General features: G+C 43.1%; 1 protein-coding gene across 4 annotated transcripts in view; it reads left to right on the top strand.

Moving 5' to 3' along the window:
- Positions 1-24425, top strand: part of ATRNL1 (attractin like 1) — a 485649-nt gene that overhangs the window by 383794 nt on the left and 77430 nt on the right. For all 4 annotated transcript variants that reach the window (XM_080641695.1, XM_080641694.1, XM_080641692.1 and 1 more), the window contains one exon: positions 11089-11203. In XM_080641695.1, the coding sequence (XP_080497821.1) occupies positions 11089-11203 (115 nt within the window). The remainder of the gene's footprint in view (positions 1-11088; positions 11204-24425) is intronic.

The following is a 24425-nucleotide window of genomic DNA, read 5'->3' as shown; positions in this document are numbered from 1 at the left end:
AAAAGAGTCTTCCCAGTTACACAGAGAAACAAAATAGCACACTTAGAAACCTTTTCTAAGCATGTCCATCTATAAGATAGTTTTCTTTTTGCTGTAGAAGCAGAAGGTTTTCAGTAGAATATTTATCTTTTCTAATGGATTTTCACCCTGCACCTTCCACCACTTGTATCCATCAACTTCATCTTCTCTACAGACTTGACCTTGGTTCCAACTTGCATGCACAGACACTGGAATACTGGCCCCATACATTGAAACCAAGTCCCAGGGAATTGAAAGATAGGAAAAGATCAGGACATTAAACCTCTCTTACTGCCCTGCCACTAATCACCAAACTAAGAGGAAGAGAAAGATAAAGTGGAACCAGATAAAGTGGCTGATATTCAATTGGTTTTGATACCTACTTCCTGCCAGGTACTATGTTCAATGCCTTATCCATATATTATTCTTTATGATCCTCTGGTAAACTTGCCAGGTTGGTGTTATAAACTCTATTTCCCATACGAAGAAGGTGAGACATAGAAAAGCTAAATAATTTGCCCAATACCCCATCAGATTTGAACCCAAGTCTGCTTCACATTCAGTAAAGTCATTTGGGCATGATGAAATATTTCTAGATTTTGTAGTAAGAAAACACCCAAACACGATTGTCAAAAATTCCCAACATTGGAAAGGCTACTCTGCCCACAAACCTAAAGGGACATAGGAAGACTGTTATGAATGGTCAGGAAGATGTCTGCGGGCCCTGATAGGTGTGGGATTGGAGCATCATCCTTTGCACTGAGAGGCTGTTGGTTTGATTCCTTGTTAGGTTGAGGGTTCCATCCCTGTCCAGGTGCATCCAGGAGGTGGCCCATCAATTGATGTTTCTCTCTCACGTCCATGCTTCTCTCTCTCTCTCTCTCTTCCTCCTCTCTCTAAAATAAATTTTTAAAAATCCTGTATAATAAAAGGCTAATATGCAAATTGTCCCCTCCACCAGGACTTGGACCGGGAGTTCAACCTGGAGCTCGACCAGGGGGTGGGGCCAGCCAGCTAACTTCCTGCAGACCAGTGCCCCAGCCAGCCCCGCCCCTGATTGGGCCTCCCCACCCCAGTTAGGGGCGGGGCTGGCCAACCGCCCACAGACCCTCCCTCTGGCCAGCCCAGCACAATTGGCCCATATTGGGGAGTGCTGGCCAGACCCCACCCACGCACGCACCGGGCCTCTAGTAAATAAATAAAAAAGATGTCTGTGTCCTGTGGATTTGGTGATGGAGAAATCAGGCAGTCCTTTGGGTGATGCTGACAGGTCACACAGCAGAGATAGCAACAGGGAAGAAGATATTGGGGAGGATGAGAAAAGCCCTTGAGAGGAAGGTGACTTCAATCTTTGCATCATTGATGGGTTTTACAGAAATGCCATTGTATTATCTACAGGTGGGTGCAAATCTTTAAGTTGTTTTTATATAAAAAGATAAACATTCAGAAGGCAAGCTGGCATTGGTGACTTCAGAGAAAACAAGCAAGGAAAAAAGAAAAGAAATCCCTAGCACTGCAGCTGTAATATTCAAACATACATTTACAACTCCATGTGTCTCCAGCATACCGTGAAAACTGATATTCACAATGGTGATAGTGGGACAATAAGGCAATGTTAAATTATGTTTAATATGTCATAGTCTGGTTAAGAAGCAGAGAAATTGATATTTAAGAGAATTCATATTAATCTTAAAATTGCAACATCTTAGTCCTTATCGGGTTAATGTTCTGCTTTCTGGGAAAACTCTGTTGTCCAGAGTGACTCAATCTCTAGGAGATCCAGGCAGATTTCACCGCATCGTACATAATTTCATACATGTGTTTTTCACAAGTCAAATCAGCTCTTTCATTCAGCGTTTGTCCATGCTTTTGTGACTTGTAACAGTCTGTGATTGGTATAATAATCTTAGTAGAAAGTCATTTACTGTGCTGGCTCTCTTAACATTTGATTCCTCATTAAGAATATTGCCATATCTGCACTTTTATTCTTTCTGCTGACGGTCACTTTTTACAGTGCTCCTTGATTTAGTTTTATGATTGAAGTTTCAGAAATAAATGTGTTAATTTAATGTTCGCTCGGTGTAACAGCTTTGACCAACAGTTTAATAATGAAAGAGCACCAAGTTCCTGATAGAGAAAGGTTGGCTGCTGTGCCTGTGGGGTGATTTGTACCATCTTGATGAAGGTTGCTCAGGGCCCACTCGGCAGGTTCTGCCTGAGCATCTGAGCAACTGAGCATGCCTTTCTCACAGGAAGTGGTAGTCCCAGCAATGGCCAGGAAGAGTGCAAAGGAGCTGATGAGGGACCTGGGTTTCCTGCAGGGCCCCAGGCTGCCACTGTGGCCTCTTCTCATCCCCGCCTACTGAGCACTTCCTAGGCTGTCCACAACGAACTTCCAGCCAGTTTCCCAATACCATGTGCCTTCACAGCTCTTCATTCATGCTTTTCCTTCTGCCAGAAATCTCCATCCTTCCTCATTCTCCTGGTGAAGTCCCAGGCATCCTCTGCAAAGTAAAGCCCTTCCCCAGGAGAGCTATTGGGACCTCCGCTGCCCCCTCCACTCCCAGCCCCAGGGCGCTGTGCATCACTGAGCGCATTGAGCTGTGACTTCCTCCCAGGTGCAGTCAGATCGCCCTGAAGGAAGCTGCACCAGGGCAGGCACTGTGCCCCGGGAGCACCTCGCCCCCCCCCCCCCCCACTTCGCTAGCAGAAGGCCTGGCTCATTTACCTTTCAAATGGAATTGATCTACCAGCTGTATTGCTAAGGTCACATTTTGCATTAATGACATTACAATAATGTATTTTGGAATGGACCAACCTCGGGAATAAATTTCAAGATCTTGATTTTCTACCTTTTCTGCGTGTGTATATCTCTCTGCTATACATTGAGCTTCCATTTAAACGTTTTTGCCTCAACATTTAGAGATTTATCTTGTGTACAAGATGGAAAAGAAAAACAAATACCTATGTACCCATGAGTTAGGTGAGGGGAAAGCTTACTCTGCGTGGTACGTGGTACTCAAAGTCAAGTCAGACCCCTGACAAAGCAGAGAACAGGAAAGGGAAAATGGGCAGATACTCAGCGGGAGTGGTGATGGGGCACATGTGGAGTTTAGCATTGAGAGCAGATTTCCCTCACCCCGTAAGCCTTCAATAACATTCTTTCCTGGAAGCTGAATTTCTTAATGCATTTCAAACCATTAACAGAGATTTTAAAAATTAGTCCCTGCCCTCAAATAGCTTACTTTTGAGTTGAATATATTCTTCAGATGGATAAACAGCTCTAAAGCAAAGGGAATTGGACAAAGTGGCATATTGATGATAGCTGACAAGTATTGTATGTCGCACTTTATACATATAAATATATACTCTTTTAAAAATATCTGATATGATATGAAAATTAAGTTTACAATTGGACTACCTTTGGAATCTCAGAAACAGCATATATTTCTATTAACTCCTTTAATCCTCATAATAACACCACGTACATGGAAGGTATGGTTAGCTGTGTTTTGTAGATGAGAAACCTGAGACACAGATAGGTTAGGTCAGTGGTCGGCAAACTCATTAGTCAACCGAGCCAAATATCAACAGTACAACGATTGAAATTTCTTTTGAGAGCCAAATTTTTTAAACTTAAACTTCTTCTAACGCCACTTCTTCAAAATAGACTCGCCCAGGCCGTGGTATTTTGTGGAAGAGCCACACTCAAGGGGCCAAAGAGCCGCATGTGGCTCGCGAGCCGCGGTTTGCCAACCACTGGGTTAGGTGGTTTGCCCGCGGTCACACTCGGATGGATGAGAAAGCAAACCTTGAACCAGGCAGTGGTTGCTCGAGTTTGTGCTCTTAACCAGTACGTTGCACTCCCTCCCAGAAGTCCTGGGAGGAAAAGGAGCTGCTCCTGATGATTGAGGTGGAGTGGAGAGAGGAGGCCCTGGAGTGGCCCAGGATGACCCGGAAGGCTCTGATCTTGCAGAAACGGGGGTGTTGCAGGTAGTCCCGGCAGAAGGGACGGCCTGAATAAAGAGCACAGGACTGGGCTTACGCAGTGTGGAAAGTCAGCTGACTTGGCAGGCACATTTGTCTCTCACACTTAGCAGTGTTTTTTGAGGTCAGGAAGGTGGCCTGAATTTTCTTTTTTTTTTTTTTAATTATTTATTGTCTAAAATTTTACATATATCTCCTTTTTCCCCAATTGACAACCCCCCCACCCCCAGCCATTACACCCTAGGCAAACCCCCACCGCCCCAGTGTCTGTGTCCGTTGGTTATACTAATATGCATGCATTCAAATCCTTTGGTTGCTCTCTAACCACCCCCCCCCGAATTTTCAAATTAATAAAGTATGTATAGTGGTTCTGTTGCTTTTTGCACTCTGCTACTGAGAAACGTATAGGTTGTTAAAAATCTAGTTATTGCAATTATTTTATAGATCATCTCTTTCAATTTTTTGAAAAATGCTATTAGGAATCAACTTTTAAAGATAATCTGTTCAAAGTCACCTCCTATTAACATTCAGATTTATTGGCCAACTCAGGGCAAAGCATGATTATATATCTCAAAAAGACAACATCCTCATTTTCCAGGACCTAGATACCTGTGGAAAAAAACAGGTAGTAAAACTCCAGCTATCCCCGAGTCAGTGCCACATAATTAAAATTACAGCAACATCCAGTTCAGCTAGACATTATACTATAGATACAAACCTTAAATTGGTGTGTATATGGGTGTGTGTGTGTGTGTGTGTGTGTGTGTGCATGCACACGCGTGTGTGTAGTGAGAGATTTTGAACAGAGATTGAATCTGAGGCATTTCAACAAAGAAGAAAGATCTGTTACGCTATGAGATTACGTTTACAGGGGGAACCTCAGACGCAGCACACTGATCCTGTGAATATCATGTTTCATTTCTTTTCCTGTTCCCACATGCAGTACTTTATTCTCTTTGAATTTGCTTCTAACGCATTTAACCCTGGTCTTGAGAGTGTCCATCAGCTTAATTTCTCTTGTTGATATGAATTCTTCTCCTAGCAAGTAAAGCCAGCTCATGTATTTTTCCCTTTATCGTTTCATGAAAAGCACACTGTAAATAAGGAAAGAATATGATTTGACTTTTTTCCAAAGTCTAAACCAAAATCAGAATCTGTTTTTGAGATCTGGAATCTTGGTGATACCAATCCTAAGGAATCAGCACACTTGATTAGCTGTGAGCCAAGCCATCGGGCTGACTTAATTCAATGCTCAGTAAATTAATTCCATTTTGCTAATGTGACTAAAAACTAAATTTCATATCAATATAAACATTCATTAAACTGCAAATACCAAGTGGTGCAAGCTGTTGAAAAAGGCTCATTCTTATTTATAGATAGGTTTTGATAAGAATAGCATTGAAACGTTTTAGTAGGGAAATGTTAGAGTGATTAATGTGCAGTTGTTTGCATTTTTAATATTTCACTCATATATCAGATTAGTATTTGTGCATACTGTCAGACTTTATTCTGTTCTTGTCAAAATACTTATTACTGCTGACAGGTATAACATATCCACATTAATCCTTAATTCCTTGATTCAATTTTCTAATTGCCTTTTTGGCATGCAATGGTGGCCGTTTAGTCTTATGTGATGTATTCATCATATGGTATATTAATGTGCTTTAAAAATTAGATCTGTCATTTAAAGTACCTGGACAGGGAAAAAAAATGACTAAGGATTGTAAGTTTCACTGTACTTAAGCAAAGTATTAGGTATTGGTATCTCACACATTCTGAAAGTTGTCCATAAATCATAGTCACAGAATGTTCAAGGGACTTAAAATCATCCAACCTACTTGTTCATTTTCCAGTTGGGGAAATTGACTTAGTAACACACTCAAGATCATATAACCAAATGGGAGCAGAACTGGTCCTAGAACTTAAGTGTTCTGAATCCTGGTCAGAAATGGACAGATATATGCATATAATTTTCATAATTGATATCTTAAGTTGGTTCTTACTATTACTTGCCAACGAGAATCCTTGTCTTCTTAAGCTATGCTTTTTAGTGGTATTGCTTAGTGGTTAAGAACCAAGATGCTAGAATCATACAGATCTAAGATCCAGTCCTGGATCTGCACCTCAGTACCTGTATTACCCTGACGATATTATCTGACATCTCTGAACTTCAGTTTCTTCATCTGTATAAAACAGAAAATGACACAATAATGTATGTAAAATACTTAGCACAGTACTTGGAACCTAGTAACTACTCAATAGATGTTAGCCAATTTTTTAGCTAATAATGTTATAGCTAGCTAATGTTTTCAGTATTTTATTATCCCTTTAATGTGCATTGTGCCATGCCAGGACAGCCAAGGGTGCAGTGAGCCTGAGGAGGGGCAGTGAAGGATTAAAGAAAAGACCGACTAAGAGAATATAGCTGGGGTTCGGTGGATCTCCTGTGCCTGGATGAGGCCACAGAGAAGGATCCAGCCAGCAAACTGAGGCTTTATTTTATAGTCAGAGAAAAACAAGGTAGTCGTCAACATAGTTACAATGTTCTTGTGAGTTTCACTTGTTTTGGCAGCACTTGCTGCACTCCCACAGCCCATTAGCTACCCAGGAAGGATCTGGGGGGCGGCCATGAGGTCAAGCTTAATTATGCTAAGACTTGTTTCTGGCTCTGCCACAGGTCAATCCGAGGCTTAACTCTAGAGCCGCTCCCTACAGTGCATAATTTGATAAAATTGAATCATGCCTACCAGCTATCTCACCATGTGACAAATAAATTTATTCTTTTATTCACTTATTCATTTACCAGTTGCAAAGTGCACTCTAGTAGATGCCATAGGAAAAGCAAAGAAGACTCCAACATCATACCGTCCTTGGAGGAGCAGGAATCTAACAGTGACATATAACATGGACCTCAACACCTACAATAAACGATGGGGAGACATAGGTTCACAAAAGGCAGCACATGCAACATGCTTGGGCACCTCAAAGGCGGAAAGTGAGAACAGGGTCGATAGAGATGAATGAGAAACTGGACCTGCCCTCAGTGTGTCCCAGTGGGAAGACAGGGCCTTTACCCACGGGTCACTTAGGATAGAACATGAAGCGGACCATAAAGGTACAATGAAAGAACTTTAGAGGGAGTGACTAAATCCCTCAGACCAGGGAAGGCTGTCTGGATGAGTTGGCTCTGGGGGTGTGTAACTTAGGAAAGTGAAAGACCTACAGGAAGGACCTCTTAGACAGTAGGGATATGATAAGTGAAGAAGGCACCTTCTGGAATCCTGGGCACAGTTGTCAAACAGTGAGCACTTACATTGACTAAAACATGGAGCTTGTGCAGAATAAAAGATGAGGTTTGATGAGTGCGTAGACACAGGAGCCTGGCAGCCCTGAAATGTCCTTTTGGACTCCATTTTACAGAGATGACAAAGTGGCAGCCCTCAGCCCAGGAGAGAGAGATTTAATGTCTTTAAAGAAAACTTTCTAGTTCACTGTAGTCCCTATCAGTTTTGATTGTCTTATCTGTGAGTTAAGATAATCATCCAAGATAGTTTTCTTTCCTACATGGTGATTAAGCATACAAGCTCAGAAGATAGACTTCATTGTTCCACATTCTGGTTTGGTCACCTAGTAGGTCTGCAACCTCAGTTATATAAACCTTTGTGCTTGAATTCCATCATTTGTAGAATGGCAATAGTCCCTGCATAATGGGTAGGATTAAACCCACCTAAGCACACAGCATAGCACGAGGCATAATCCAAGCACTTACTGAATGTTAGCTGTTGTTGAGCTGCTCACCTGGGCCTGGAAGGAATTTGAGTTTGCAAGCCCTGCTTTGGAAGTACTAGAAGTTCTTTGAGAAAGGTAGTAACATCTTTTTTATCTTCGAGTCCTACAGCGTTGGACTAAACCCCGCTGTTCAAGGACGTCAGATCATTGTTAAGTGCTCAGCTGCTGCACTTAGGGTTTCCAGTGGTGAACTTCAGTGTGATTTCTCGAAGTGAGTCTCTCACTCATACACTCCCTTTTTGAGAGAGCCGGTGGGGGAAGAAAAAGCCAGCAGCCAGCTTTGCCCATTGGTCTCTTCCAAACATCCAGTGCTTCTCATAACAGCAGTTCCCCAGGACAGCTCAAACGGTGGCTTCCCTTGGAGAACATTGTGAATTTCAAGAACTGCAAATCCCCAGGATTCCAGAAGCTTCTCCGGTAACTTGCTTGTCCCTACTAGCTGAAAACTGGAAAGGGGTTAACATAGAATTGTTACCCACCCAACACAAGAACTTGAAAATACGAGTGCACTCGTTTTTTAAAAACACTAGAATGAACAAAACAAGTCTTTTGTAAAAGTGCTGCCGGCTTTATAAACAATGACTGCTAATTACGTAACTGTCAGTGATGTTTCCTGGCACGGCCGCCCGCCAGCTTCTTTCGGTACAACAAATAAGAAGATGCCTAAAAGTAAATCACAGTTGCTAAGTGCTGTGGGCAAACCCAGGCCTTATCTCTTTCAAAGGCAGCCATGGAAAAGGCATGATAGATTGCACACTTCAGTAAACACGTTATGTCATTGTGGAATGGTTTTGATTCATGCTTATGTATTTATCACGGAACAACTGACAAACCTGAAGGTATCAGAAGTATCATTCGTGGGGTTTTGCTATTTTATGCTGCAAAATTCAAATGGCATAAAGTATTTTTTTCTTTTTTATTTAAAAATCTTTATTGAAAGTGGGCTTTGTCCCAGAGTCTTTGGAAATAATTCTCTTAATTATGTGAATTCCTGGCAGAAGTGTCAAAGAGCTGTGCTAGTCACTAATATTTTCAATATAATGAATAATTCATGTTTTTGCTGTTATCCTTTTATAAAAATTTTATAGCCAAAAATAGACAAGGTTGTAAGCCAGTTTGATTTTTAAATAGAATGATAATCTCCTTTTGTATGGCTTATCAATATAAAAGACATTTCTGAAGTTTTCTGCACAATAGCCATAGAATTAAGAGGGAGGGAGAGACCATTCTTTTAGGAAGATTTTTACAGAAGTGACTTTTATGCAAGCATAATTCCTTTTGCACGGTCAAGGTATTTCACTGCAGTCTTTATCTGTCACTGCGTCTCAGAAGTTTAAAGTGTTAAGTAATTAAGTCATTTTCCACCTGAAATTTACAGGTTTTTTGTTGTGTTGTTAATACTTTGTCCCTTCAGTTGGTGTTTTGGGCATTAGCATTTAATGTTCAAACCTTAGGAACAGCAGAAGTCTCCTGACAACGGTATCCACCCACGTGCTCTCAAATGGTTTCTTGTTTGGCTAAATCCCCTAAACCGAAAACCACTCTCAGCATGGCTTTTGCTTTTTTGTTTTGTTTTTTGTAAACCTAAAAGCCATCTAATTTTCATAGTCCACTATTTTAACATGACTTGTATATTTTGGATGCTGCCGGTTATCGAATTGAGAGCTTACAAAGAAAACAGCCAAGAAAACCTTGCCTAATGGTAGAAATGATAGGCTAGTCCTAAGGGATATTAGAAAGGACTTTAGTATTGCTAATATAGCACATCATTGAAGCCTGGACTTATTTTATTTTATTTTAGTATTATTTTAACCAATTGACCTTCACATATACTTTGCATTTATTAAATTAGAATAAATTTCAATAGCCTTGAAATACGGCTCAAACAATTCGTAGTATTTTTCTTCTAGCCTTGGAATAGGACAAGCCTATTCTCTAAATATTTACATCATGGGAGAATGTCTATGTACTTATGCTGATTTTGACTTAACATTTTCAAAAGTAAATCTGTTAAAATAAATGTAAGCTGTAAAGTGTAGAACCATAAATCATGTAACTTGATACAGGTATTGCAGCATGGCTTCCAGCACTTTCTGGGAAGATTGTTATGCCCTTTCCTTCCAGCACAATGGCCACTTTCACCTTTCTATCGAGAACTCCCAAAATGTATGTGCGTGGGGATAATTTTAAAACATGAGATTTATGTTGCTGTGAAGGAGAAATTCTTTATAACCACATAAAACCATCGTCACCAGAAATTTCAGTCTAAGTTTTACATGAAAGGGGACATATTTTATCTTAATGCCTCATTAAACTTTCTGGAAATGGTAGTATTCTAAAACATGCTCCCGAATGACTACACCTGTCCGTACGTCCTCTGAAAAGTTCAGATGCTGTCAGTGAAAAAAACTAAGCATTTGTTTTAATAATTAAAGCAGTGGCATGTTTTCTTCTACTTAATGTGGCCTAGATGTTGCTTTGATGTGTCACCCATATCTCACCTGCAGTTTTTTTAGGGTAATAGCCAAAAGCACCATTTCTAAACTAAAAAGGTATCAAAACTCTGGAGACACTGAAAAGATCAGCAGTTCCCAGGGCGGAGCGAGGGGGTGGGATGCATAGGGGGGGAGCACAGAGGATGTTTAGGGCAGTCACTCTACTCTGCATGGCGTTGGTGGATACATGTCATATACATCTGTCCAAGCCACCGAGAGTGAACCCTCATGAAAACCACGCACCCGGGTGGTTAGGAGGTATCAGTGCAGGTTCTGCACTTGGAACAGTATCCCTCCGGTGGGGATGTTGATAACGGGGAGTCTGTGAATGCATGGGGGCGGTAGGTATACGGAAAATCTCTGCACCTCCTCTCAATTCTGCTAAATTGAACCTAAAACTTAAAAAAAAAAAAAAGTATTAAAGGAAGTAAAACCAAAAATAGAAGAAAGCAAAGAATACTTTTCAAAAATTGCAAAAATATGTACCAATATGTAAGTCCCCGAGAAAAATGTCTTTTTTTATTGTTTAAAGTATTACATATAGTAGTACATATATCTCCTTTTTTTTCCCCCATTGACCTTCCCCCAGCGAAAAATGTCTTTTAAATGTTAATGGCCACCACTACAAAAAATGATATTACTACAATAAAATATTTAATTAAACTATTTAAAAATTTTACGTGGTTTGTCCCCAACCACCGGGAATGTACAGTTTAGCTGACCGAAGCGCAGACAGGAGAAAAGTCAAAGAGCGGTATCGTGTCAATTCCGCGAATTGAAAATGAGTTTTCTTTTTCAGGGGGCACCCAAACCCATAGCCATTGAACCGTGTGCTGGGAACAGAGCTGCTGTCCTGACCGTGTTTCTCTGTCTACCGCGAGGATCATCGGGTGCCCCTCCCCCTGGGCAGTCAGGTAAGAGGAATGATGAGCCCTCGGCAGTTAAGCAAAACACATTGACTGAACAAAAACAATAAACAAAACTACCAATCAGCGCCATAAACATATTTACGTGGTTCTAATTTAGAGTATGGTAAAATTTTATTTGGCTGCAAACTTCTACCCAAATATCTAGATATCTGCATTGCTGTAAGTTCAGATTTTTTATTGCTTCTCTTAGAAATGCATGTTGAATATGTGTCTGTTTATATAAAATATACACACATGTGTGTGCTCACCACCCTCTCCCCGCTCCAAATTTTTTGTTGTAATTACAGTGAGAAATTTCCCTAGGAGGGCAAACAAGTTCTTGACCCTTTGGGTCAGTTTCTTTTTTCCTGGTATGCGCGTCTTAAAAGATGCTAAATTGTAAGTATAACTAGAAGTTTGTTTTATAAATATGGAACCAAATTAGCGAACCTGCTTGCATGTTGGAATGTTTCAGCAGCATCGGAGGATGATTGCTTGATGCAGCCATATCGGTATTATTGAGGTACGTTCTTGCCCAGCCCAGTGGCTCAGCTGGTGAGCATCATCTGTGGACCGAAAGGTTGCAGGTTTGACTGCAGGTTTGGGGCAACTGATCCTATCAGTGATGTTTCTCTCTCACAATATTCCTCTCTCCCCATTCCTCTCTCTAGCAGGTCCTCAGGTGAGGATTAAAAAAACGTATGTTCTTGCTGTCAGCACCAGTCAGGTGGGGTTCGTGGGCCAAGGAAACTCAGGCATAGCCAACCATTTCCTCTGAAAAGTGTACCTTGAATTGTGGGGTAACTCACCACATGTAACCTTTCAGAGGCCTTCGCATTGCTGTGATGTTGTCCATATTGCAGACATGCTCCATGTTAAGTATAACTTTAATTAAATAACAAACCATGCTTATTTCTCTCTTATCACATATCCTATTCCATGTGCTTACAATTCCTAATTTTTCTTTCTCCCAATTGTCTTCTCTAAAAACCTCTTCTTGAAATGGATGCTTTTTGAGGGCAAGGGTAATTTCCAATCTATCTTTCTGTTCAGTTCCTCCTTAAGCATAAAATAAAGCGCCAGAGCTCTGGCAGGTTCTCAGTAACAGGAATTGATGATGAACTCGCCTCCCCATGTACTTTATCTTCTCTCGATTCCCTAGTTAGCGTATTTTATCTTTTCTTGACCTTGCTCCTCACCTTCTTGATTTGTGTCCAACCAGACACAAAAACAGAAGCTACTTTATACCTGATAAACGTAGCAGAATTTTTCCCATGTGGGGACAGATGTTTTCCATTACCTTTACACTTGTCATTTAGGGTACACTTGTCATTTACGATGCAGGAATTTCTACCCAAAGTTCATTTGTAGCTGCACCTTCTCATACACTGAGTGAATGCCTCCTCTCCTTTTAGAGCCACCAACGTGAAAGGGATGCATAACTAGGATAGTTGCCCCTGGTCCGATAAGATGGATAATTATAGGAACTGTGCCCAGCTAATGGAAGTATTGTTTTAAGGCTGGGACGGTTTCCAGGGCAAACACTTCACTAATGAAAACAAGTCAATGTGATAGACACCAATGTTCTTCTAGATCCTTGACAAGATGACGTACTGATGGGCAGAGTGAAGGCATCTGCCAATACTCTGTCCCTTTATCCTTTGAAATCTTGGTGACTGATCTGAAAGAGCCAAGTAGCAATGTGGCCCATTACCTCAGCTGTGTTTTATTACGGATGCATCATGATTGCTAGTGATAATGCTGGCTTAGTGTGCATAAGCCTTAGATAGGGCTTTGCAAAGTGGTTTCCTATCCTCGTGACAAGGCTGTGTTACAAAACTCACTTTATAAATAAGGAATCGAAGCATAGAAATCTTCATATTTCTACACTGGAGGAATAATTGAGAAATACTAGATTATGAAATAGAACAACAAAAAATGCTTCCTGTTAACAATCAGGTAATTTTTCCCTATGGTTTATAGCAGAAAGCTTTTTTCTCCATAATCCACAGCCATGGTTTCACAAAGCCAAACATTCGGAAGAGTGCTGAAAATGCCCACAGGGTGGATACAGGCAGATAAAACCTTGAGCTAACGTACCATGCTTTTTACAGTGCCTGCAGTTGGAACTGTGTTGAATATCTATGTGCACAATTCAGAATGAGCTTGTTTATTGTTTTAAAAAAAACTAATGAACCTTTTTTCTAGCTATCCTTACAGGAGTAGGAAGATTCTTTGATTTTACTTTTTCAGAATACATTGTTAACTGCTATCTGGAGTCTGCTTGGGAACACATCAAGAACATATATGGTGGTTGGATGGTAGGGTGGGTAGATGGACAGATGGCACAGAACAAGTAAAGTAAAGGTTAATGGTAGACTCTAGGTGGTGGGAATTCCTTCCCCTGGGATATGTTTGAAACGTTTTATAGTAAGGTGTGGGAACAGTAAAAAAAAAACCTTAACTTTATTGGGTAAAAAAGACAGTGTCTAAGAGACATTTTCTATTGTTCACATCTAAGTTTTCCCTAAACAAGGCAAATTCTGACAGCAGTTTACAAACCGACTTATTTTTCCCCTCTTCATTAAGGTATTTGGTGTGAGCACAGCCAATTAAAACTTACCATCTGTGAGCCTGTGCTTATCAGAGGGCCCTGTACATAGAAAGCAGCTCGGGAATGCTTTTGATGGTGATGAGAGGAGACCTAGGGGGGACCTGTAGCAACCACCGCTCATCTCTGAGCCTCCGTGAACAGCAGTGAGCAAATGAACTAGCATTCAGTCAGTTCCCCACATCGCTCTCCTAGGAGCCCTGTGTTCTGAAGAGCCTCCTCCCGTGTTGGTGCAGGGGGAGGAGGTTTGGGGGCGCTTTATGGACAGACTGCAGACCCCCACCTCAGCCCACCCCCACCGTGAAGGACAGAGCACCAGGAGTCTTCTCCTGGCTCCTGGGCCATTTCCATCTCCAAATGTTAGCATATCTATTCAGTAATTAATTAGCATTAATTATTAGATTAAAGTCCTCTTGCAGTACTTTGCACAATCTCAACATTTGTCATCAGGCTCTCTTTTGAAATGCAGCTTCCTAAATGTCGAGTGATGCTTTTCATAATGCACACTCTTCATCGCCGTGAATAAAATCATTCAAGAGAAGGAGGAGTCTGTGATATGGAGGATGCGGAAGCCTCTATGAGCAGGTCGTCTCCCAGAAACTCAATCTCCCCACTAACAAATAAGTGAGTCCAAAACATTCCAGGGGCGATTTTGCTCATCTCTGTTCAGTAGCAGCGAGGACAGATCAAATGGTGGCTTCACTTAGAAAGATGGCATTGTCTTTGGACTTCATTCTCTTCCCACCAGCAGTCAGTATTGCTGAGTAATCATCAGACACGGCCCTGTGGTGTCTGTCTAACATGTGTGAAGGCCCTTCCATGGCTCTCGTCTTCCCAGAGGTCAAAAGAGAAACTGCAGATTCGCCCTTCAGATCACCCCAGGCACTAATCTCCCTTGGTTGTCTTTAGTGTTATGAACGTAGGTGTTTGTGAGCAATTCTCCCTCTGGGAGGCTTAGAAGAGTAAAAGCGAAAGCTATGAACCAGGCTTTTCAGCATTCCTGGCGCTGGGCTGCCCAGGTTCCCTGCTCCCCACCCCATCAACCTGCTGCTTCATTCCTGGGTTTTCTGTAAGCCACCACTGCCAACCCGCTGGCTCTCTCGGGTTAATGTGGGATTTCTGACGTTGACATGCGTACACTGTGCGGTCACTTTCTCTTCTGACCTCCATGTGGCTGAAAAACTGACATCCCCATGAAAACAGGGCACATCAAGTCACTCTGTCGCGTGACACTAAACAACCCAGCACGTCCCCACTCACCTTGGACAACAAGTCCCCTCGAGTTTTAGAATCACATTGAGATGAAAAGTGGACAAACTAAACAGGCCTCTTCCAAAGCATCCGTTGAAAAGGATAATGATGGCTGTCAGTTTGTGATGAAGGATTATGGATTTCATGGTTGATGGGTTCTCACTAGCAGGACGCAGATTAACTTTTCTCAGTGGCCCGCGTGTCCACTGCTGAACAGGAGTGATGTGCTTCAGCTAAAAATGGGATTTTGCCTCATGCGTGATTGACTCGAACAGTGCCAAGAGGAAGGAGGCTGCTAGGAAGCCTGAGGTTTTGACATTTTTGTTCTTTAGGCTGAGAAGTTTGGGCAGGATGACCAGATTTATTTATTTATTTTTTTTTTTGAAAATCTAGAAATATTGTATAATGTTCAAAATGATAGTCTACCCATAGTGTCATGGGTAATGATGACAAAAAGAGAACTTTGGTTTAATTAAATGAAAAGTAGGTTGGAGAAAGAGAACTAGAAATTCTGAGCTTTATATACATTCATTATATACTTTATATGCATTATTTGCTTCATATACATCTGAGCTTCATATACATGTATTTTATGCTTTATATACATATACACAGAGAGGCACTTTATATACATGCATTGGTTTAACCTTCTAAATGACTGCAAAGTATTATCCCAGTTTTACAGATTAAAAAATAGAACTGAAACTCACCTGAGATTAAATGACTTGTGTGGGGCCAATACAGCTAGTGAGTGAGCGAACCAGCATTCGAACCCAGGGCCACCCAGTGCTCAGCCCATGAGACTCTCCCTCATCACTGTGCTTCTCTGAAGATACAGGGCTACTCCAGATGGCCCTTATTCCTGAAAAACTCTCTATGCAGAATCAAAGAGGAAGGACTTGAAGGATTCTGCTAAGCTTTTGGTTTAAGGAGGCAAGAGGGATAGATTTATCTTTCCTGGCAATTAAGCCCCAGAAGTTTTGGGAAATGCAAATATGTACGTGCCAACTTCACATCCGCTAATGAGACTGTGGGGCGGTGTGTGTAACAGCAGTGGAGGGCATGCAGTTATAGAGCAATGACTCAGGCTGGTGTGTGAGCTGCAGACTTGATATCTGGATCCAGCTCTGGCACCCACCAATGGTGTGACCCTGGGCCAGCCCATTAGTCTCTGGGTCCTGTTTTCTCACGTGTAAAATGATGCCATTGGGTTAGATTCCCAGGATGCATTTCACGCCAACCTTATTGTACATTTCATGCCAAGCCACACCAGGTTGGGGTAAGAAGAGCAAATCACTTGTTTCTAAGAGGTACCTTAACTTATCTTTCCAGCCGCTGAGGCCCAGCTAAGAAATGATATTCCCCTACATTGCTTGTTAGTGATGAAACATAATTAGCACCACTCCTTAAATTTAAAAAAAAACATCATTTTATGAATGAAGACTAGTTCCCAGTCTTCTCAGCATGTTTAAAAGATGTATATAGTTCATATTGCCCCCATTTGTGGAGTGAGAAGAAGGAAGCTCACGGGGCCCGTGAGAGGCAGGAGGTCCTGGGGAATCGGAGCCGGGCTGGGAATGGGCTCTGGTCCGCAGGCTCTCGGCAGTCAGTCCCCTTTCCTCTGCAGCCAGATGTCAGAGCTAATTCACGCTTTGCAGAAGCCACTGGAGAGTCTGGGTTGGTTTTCCTCCCACACTCTGCCACTGCCTCTCCACACCTGTGGACACACACCTGGTGATCTGCTCTTCGCACTCTCCTGTCAGAAGTGGCTAGAATCAGAAATGAACCCACTGAATGCTATCAGAACTTCATTATTAAGATCTGGCACAGCGGTTACCTTTTACCCTCAAATCCGTAAGTGTCTTCACAAAGAAGAAAGAAAAAGGGGGCACTTCCTGGCAAAACGAAGTGCTAAGTTAGGCGGAGAGCCCAGGGAACCACAGAGAGAAGACCTGCCTGAGCTTATTGTTCAGTATGACTCTGTGTCCCCAAAATACATGTGCCTGATTAAAAGGACCCTAAAATCAACCGTAGGAAACAATTTTATCCTCTCTCCAAAACACAGCTGCTATGAGTCTTCATTTGCTACCTTTATTCATTGAAGAAATATTTAGGAGTGTCTGCTATTCGGCCAGGCACTGGGTCTACAGTAGGGAGCAAAACAGAGTTCCTTCCCTCGTCCAGTTACAGCCTTTGTGAGATAAACATGCCGCAAGTAATCATGCAAATAAACCCATCATTACAGATTGTTTTAAGTGCTCTGGGCCGAGTAGACAGTGCCATGAGGGAGGTGACAGAAAGCTGATGAACAATGGCTAAGCAGAGTATCTTTCTACGTAGCAACGAAGGGATACACGGTCGTTAAAACGCCCTTTCCTCGGTTCTCCTTTCCCATCACATCTGTGGTGTTGGACTGTGAATAGTCCCCATCCTGCCTCCTCACCTTCTGGAAACTTTCCCTCTTCTGCTGCTCCATGCCTTAATCTACCTCAGGTACCTAGAGATAATGGATAAATATACTTGGAGATCATGGATACCAAGCAGCTGGCCTCTGTCCCTGGTCTGTTCATCTGCCTTCCACACAGGAGGCGGCCCCGAGGTGTGGTCCTTGTCCAGCGCCTCCTCCTGCTCCACCTTCTCCCTTTAGGCGCCTGCCCTGTCCTAGGTCATGCTCCCTCAGGGGACTTCTCAGCAGGTAACACCCGACTCTGAGCTCCCGCCAGCACCTCTCACCTGTGGAGCAATAGCATCTCAATCGGGATTTGTTACTCTTTATTTTTTTGTGTGTTTTTTTCAGTTACCATGTACAGTCAGTATTATTTTGTGTTCGTTTCAAGTGTGCAGCAGAGTGGTTAAACCATCATATTCTTTACAAAGTGTCCCCCCTGATGTTTCCAGTACCTACCTGGCCCCATACGTGGTTATTATCATATTATTGACTATATTCCCTGTGCTGTGCTCTCCATCCCCTGACTATTGTGTGACTACCGCACTGGACTGCTCAGTCCCTTTATGTTTTTCACCGGGTCACCCAACCCCTTCACCTCTAGCACCATCAGTCTGTGCTCCGTATCCATGCAGCTGTTTTCTGTTTCGTTCGTTTATATTTCTCTTTAGATTCCTCATAAAAATGAAATCATATGGAACGGGTCTGCTCTTCTTTAGGAGGGAAGTCACTCTTCCTTCCGCCTCTCCCCTCTTACCATGCCTACCCCCCAGACCAGCCCTTCTCCCTGCCTTCCCTGTTTTCATAATGAAAAGTCCATTCCCGAGTGGCTCAAGCTTGGAACCTTGGCGTTGGCTTTCCTTCTTCTCTGTCTCCCCTTTTCCACCCAAGGAGTCACCAAGCTCATAGGCCTCACCCCCGCAGCAGATGGCTCATCCTTTTGACATCCTTGCTCCCTCCCTTCCTTTGTTCAGGCACTGGTTGCCTCTCACCTGGGCTTCTGCCAAAGGCAAGCACAATGCTCTCTCTCCCTTCCTCTTAAGCCTTTGCTGGCTCTGCATTGCCTGTTGAAATAAGACCAGACATCTCCTCGGGGCGTGAGGTCCTCCCTGACCTCTCCTCCCCCTTCCTGCAGGCTTAGCACCCACAGGGTCCTTGGCGATCCCTGCCTCCCTGCACAGCTCCACTGGCAAGCTTGTTGGGGCCCTTGGGCAATTATTTTACCCTCTCAGGTCCTCACTTTCCTTTTCTGTGAAATAAGGAAGGTGACTGGATAGAATTTAGTCCTCTTTATGATTGCTGTTAAGCCTGTAGTTCCACATATATGTTTCTTCTGTGATTCCATGAGCATACATGTGTGGTCTGCGTACTCACTGGTTCCTTGTACGTGAACCGCCCTCTCCCTCCCTCTCAGCTGCCTGTTTTCAAAGCCCCATTCAAATGCCACTTCCTCTTCCAGGAAGCCCTTTCCATTTCTTCCATATAAATTGGACATTATGTTTTGATCATTCAGGTAGGATTCAAGCTACGTATCTTAGGGACTACAATCAAGCCCAGTACTGTGCCTTTGGTGAAAAATGCCTATTGAAAACTTACTTGATCAGATTTAAGGTTCATGGAAAATCAGAACATCAATGAAAGATGACACAAATGTCCACGAATTAGTTATGCTCAGGTCAGATAAACTCACAAAATGCATCTGGCAAATAAAAAGTGTCAATTGCTGTTTTTGTTACCATCAGTTCATGCCATTCATTGTGAACGTAGTTTGTGCTCTTTATCCCTCTCTCACTTCTCACTTCTCTTTCCTGGATGAGGAAAATGAACCCATGGAGTTACTTATAACTTCCACACACAGCCACACAGTAAATAAGCAATGGCACCAGAATTTAAAACCAGAAAAATTTCATACCATAGGGCTCTTTCCAACTCTTCTTCTCTTTTTTTGGCAGGAAGGGGAGATTTTTTTTATTATGGTTAAAGACCACTAGCCATGAGCTTTTTGGGACAACACAAGCTTTTTCTTTTAGGGACCAGGGTCACTGTAAAGTGACATAGCCACTGTCCTTCCCATTTAAGATTTAAAATTTAGTCTTGGTGCCATTGTTCATTGAGGGGCATTGACTGCCCTGTAAAGAAAACAAAGACAAAAATGGATAAGAAACTTGAAGAGGGGAGAAACAAAGATGGTGGCATAGGTGAACACCTAAACTACTGCCTCGCATAACAATTTCAGAACTACAGCTAAAAGACAGAATGGACATCAGAACCACAGGAAAGCTGGCTGAGTGGAAATTCTACAACTAGAAGGAAAGAGAGGGGCACATGGAGACTCAGAGGAGTTGCAAAAGGCTGAGGTACAGAGACGCGCGTGGAGAGGACGGGCGGCTGAGTGCCTAGCTTTCTCTAGCGGGAGAGAGACAGAAGTTCCCAACTGCACTGAACCCCAGTTCCAACTGCACTGAACCCCAGTTCCGGGCGAGACCCTGGGGTCCCAGACTCTTATGGGGGGAGTCTGGACTGTCGGGAAAAGAGAGGAGCGCACGGAAAGTCAGGGGAGCCACGAAAGGCAGAGGTCTGGAGGCACACGCAAGTGCGTGCAGAGAAGACTGACTGCTGAGTGTGCTGCTGGCTTTCTCTAGCGGGAGGAAGGCGGAAGCTCCCGACTGTGCTGAACTCCAGTTCCAGGCAAGAATCTGGGAATCCAGATTCATTGGGGGAGAAACTGGACTGTCTGGCAGCAGGCGAAACTCGAGGGCGGCTTTCTCTCAGAGGTGCTTGCAGCGATTACCAAGGGATACTGAGACCCAGGGGCCTCAGAGGGCAGGGCTAACAGGAAGCCAAGGCTGTCTGCTCCGCCCTGAGACTACGCCCCATCCAAGCTGAGCACAGAGGCTTTTGCAATTTTGCAAGTCTTGTCTCATAAGGCTGTCTCCAGCACAGAAGTTCTCCCAACGTAGACACAGCTGAACCTCACAGCCAATTGGCCTGGAGGTCAATTCCTCCCAGTGATACCAACAATAATCAAGACTTAACTACAACAAGGCTGTACACACAGTCCACAAAGGGGTGCACCAAGAGTGTCCACTTCAGGTTAACTGGGGAGGCCGACCCACTGGGCCATATAGGACATCTAGCACACAAAGCTACTCTACCAACTCAGGGAAGCAGCGAAAATGTGGAGACAAAGAGACAGATCACAAACTAAAGAAATGGAGGAAAGCGAATGACTGGATATAGAATTCAAAACCACGGTTATAAGGTGTTTCAAGAATTTCCTAGAAAAGGCCGATAAATTTAGCGAGACCCTCGAGGATATGAAAAAGGACCAACTAGAAATTAAACATACACTGACTGAAATAAAAAATATACAGAGACCTAACAGCAGACTAGAGGAACGCAAGAATCAAGTCAAAGGTTTGAAATACAAAGAAGCAAAAAACACTCAACCGGAAAAGCAAAAAGAAAAAATAATCCAAAAATCTGAAGATAGTGTAAGGAGCCTCTGGGACAACCTCAAGCATACCAACATCAGAATTATGGGGGTGCCAGAAGAAGAGAGAGAGCAAGATACTGAAAACCTATTTGAAGAAATAATGACTGAAAACTTGCCCCACATGGTGAAAGAAATAGACTTACAAGTCCAGGAAGCACACAGAAAGCCAAACAAAAGGAATCCAAAGAGGACCACACCAAGACACATCATAATTAAAATGCCAAGGGCAAAAGACAAAGAGAGAATATTAAAAGCAGCAAGAGAAAAACAGTTCATTACCTACAAGGAAGCACCCATACGATTGTCAGCTGATTTCTCAACAGCAACTATGCAGGCCAGACGGGAGTGGCAAGAAATATTCAAAATGATGAATAGCAAGAACCTACAACCAAGATTACTCTACCCAGCAAAGCTATCATTCAGAATTGAAGGTCAGATAAAGAGCTTCACAGGTAAGAAAAAGCTAAAGGAGTTCATCGCCAAACCAGTATTATATGAAATGCTGAAAGGTACTCTTTAAGAAGAGGAAGAAGAAAAAAGTAAAGATAAACATTATGAACAACAAATACATGTCTATCAACAAGTGAATCTAAAAATCAAGTGAATAAAAAATCTGATGAACAGAATAAACTGGTGAATATAATAGAATCAGGAGCATAGAAAGGGAGTGGACTGACAATTCTCAGGGGAAAGGAGTGTGGGGGGTGCGGGAAGAGACTGGACAAAGGTCGTACACCTAGGGATGAGGACAGTGTGGGGGAAGTAAGGGCAGAGGATGGGGTGGGAACCGCGTGGAGGGGCGCTATGGGGGGAAAAAAGATGAACAATTGTAATAATCTGAACAATAAAGATTTACTAAATTTAAAAAAAAAGAAACTTGAAGAATAGTGAACAACACGACTAATTAACATGCTGCAGAGTGAGTGAAATACTCCAAAGCACTCACATCCTTTGCAGGCAGAGCAGCGAGAGACCCTCGCATAAACAGAACTTGCGGGCGTGAGAAATGAGGCCACACGCACGGGAGCACGGCCAACACATTTTTCTTTTCTTTTTCTTCTCCCACCTGCCACCCTTTCAGGTATTTCTAGAAAAGACTGGTAAGTAATTACTGTGGCCAAAGAGAAAAATAGGAAAAGTAAGCACCTCCACAAATCAACTTACAAAGCCAAAGGGGAAAAGCAAGATTTGTTTGGAATAAGCAAGCTGCCTTTGAAGCAGCAAACTAAGGATTGTGTAGGTCTGGCTAAAATGCACAGGCTAAATCCCTCCACCTCCCACCCCAGGAATTCTCACCATAGCTGCCTCCAAGGTCTGTGTATAACATTGCCAATTAGGAAGACATTTTCCTTTTAATTGGTCGTGAATTAAACAGGCCTGCTTTAGATGGGTTTAGAGGAATTTAGCAGAAGCCTACCTCCTGCATTTAACAAGGATGGACGGGTAATCCGGGATGTCAGAGAACTTGAGAAGTTTTGATGCTTTAGCAGCGGCCTTCGGCATCATCTAGTTCTATCCTGCATGTTTGCAAAAGAGAAACCTAGGGAGCCGGAGACGGGAGAGACTTGTCCGAGGGGCATGCGCTCCTACCTGATCAGGGACCAGAACCAAGGCCTGGATCTGGTACGCAACGTGTTTATGCTGCCCCGTTGCAAAAGCTAATCAGAGAAAGACAATAGTAATGATCCACTTTTTACCAGAAGGCAGGACTGCACACCTCTGCCACTGGGGCCCAGAAATCACAGGCAGAAGGAGCTAAACCCCTAGATCCAAAAAAGGAAGGAAACTTGAGAAATATTTCCTCTTCCCAGCAAATTGACGAAAATGTTAAGGAAATGCAGGGCAAGGGCCCTGGGACTTCCTTCTTCTCACATCAACATTTTTCTTGGACCACTTCACAGGGCAAATGCAGAGGGCGTAGATTCAAGTTTCAATAAAAAGTCTCCGTTCTACTGATAGCTGACTTAATCTCAGACCCTCCATTTACTGTAAAGTACCTGAAAGGTGTTTTTGAGTTTGAATATGACTTCATTCTTTTTTTTTACATTTTATTTTATTTATTTTTTATTGTTGACGTATTGCAGATGTTTCCCATTGCTACCCCCTCCTCCCTCGCTCGACTCCCCTCCTCCCCACCTCCCCAGGTATTCACCACCCTATTGCCCATGTCATTCATGGGCTATGCATGTAACACACACACACACACACACACACACACACACACACACACACACACAGAGGTATGCCAGTCTGTCCCGTGCCTCCGTGCTTCCAGTCTTATTTTGTGGTCAATTCGTTTGGTTCCTTAGATTCCACAAATGCTGAGATCATGTTGAAAGGCCCGGTGAGGACCAAGCCCAGCGGTAGTGTTGTAATCCTCGCTTACAAATCAAGGGAACAGCGGTTATAACCATGGTAACTCCTAAAGCCAGAATTGCCTTTCCTTAAGGGTTTTTAGGGAAAGATTTAACCGCCCTCTGAAAGTGAGTAATTTACCCACCCCCTTTCGTCCGCCTTTTTCTTTGCAAATAAACATGACCCGTGTCAGTGGGGCCAACCTCCCTAGCCAATGGGCAGTGAGTTCAGAGTTGACACACAGAATAAAGCACTGTCACAACGTAAGGGCAGCTCATCTGCTTCCTTAAGAGCCAGGAGACCAGATTGGTCCTCGGGACTCCAAGGAGGTGGTTTGGAGAGTGCTACCTGGTCCCTGGATCATCAGTTAGGAGCCTGGGAGGCATAAATGGGTTCTTGCCCCGTGAACCTGCTGTCTGACATAATCTGAGCGGAACCATGAAGGCCCTGGAAGTCTGGCCGCAATGTCCATACATTCAGGCCCCTTTATTCCCTGAGCCAGGCCGGGATCATCAAATCAATAGCAGGACTGGGCCACCCGCCGCCCCCTTGCTCCCCATCCCAATGACAAATGACTCCTTAAGTGTCCTGTGTGGCAATTAGCTCTGAATGTAGAACTGTAATGGGAAGAGGCCGAGGCCCATTTGTATTCAAAACTTCCCTAGCAGAGTGGAAAGGAAACCGCTGTCCATATTAATAGATACATAAAGGGTATAAATGGGATAATTCCGTTTCACTCTGTGTGTGCATTCCATTGTGCAACTGCAGAAACACGCAGGTAGGAAGGGCACGAAATGACATCTGGCTCAGCCAGCTGCTGGCAGCCACAGCTGGTGCCCCGTCCAGAGACTTTCTAAAGATTTTCCCAAAAGTCAGGCCCATAACTTCCAGGACTAATTCCTTCTGCTGTTGAACAGTCTTCACTGCAGTTTGATCCCATTTTCTTTCTTCTTCTCATCTCTCCAGAAATCGAGAACAATAGGAGCCTGACTGTGCTCCTTAGAGTAACCTGTCAGATGGCAGATGGCGGTTTTTGTTAGTTTGTTTGTTTTTAAAAATATACTTTTAT

The sequence above is a fragment of the Plecotus auritus genome (genome assembly GCF_963455305.1).
Source record: "Plecotus auritus genome assembly, chromosome: 9".
NCBI lineage: Eukaryota > Metazoa > Chordata > Mammalia > Chiroptera > Vespertilionidae > Plecotus > Plecotus auritus.
The sequence above is the reverse complement of the archived record's forward strand: the minus strand, read 5'-3'. Positions and strand labels throughout refer to the sequence as shown.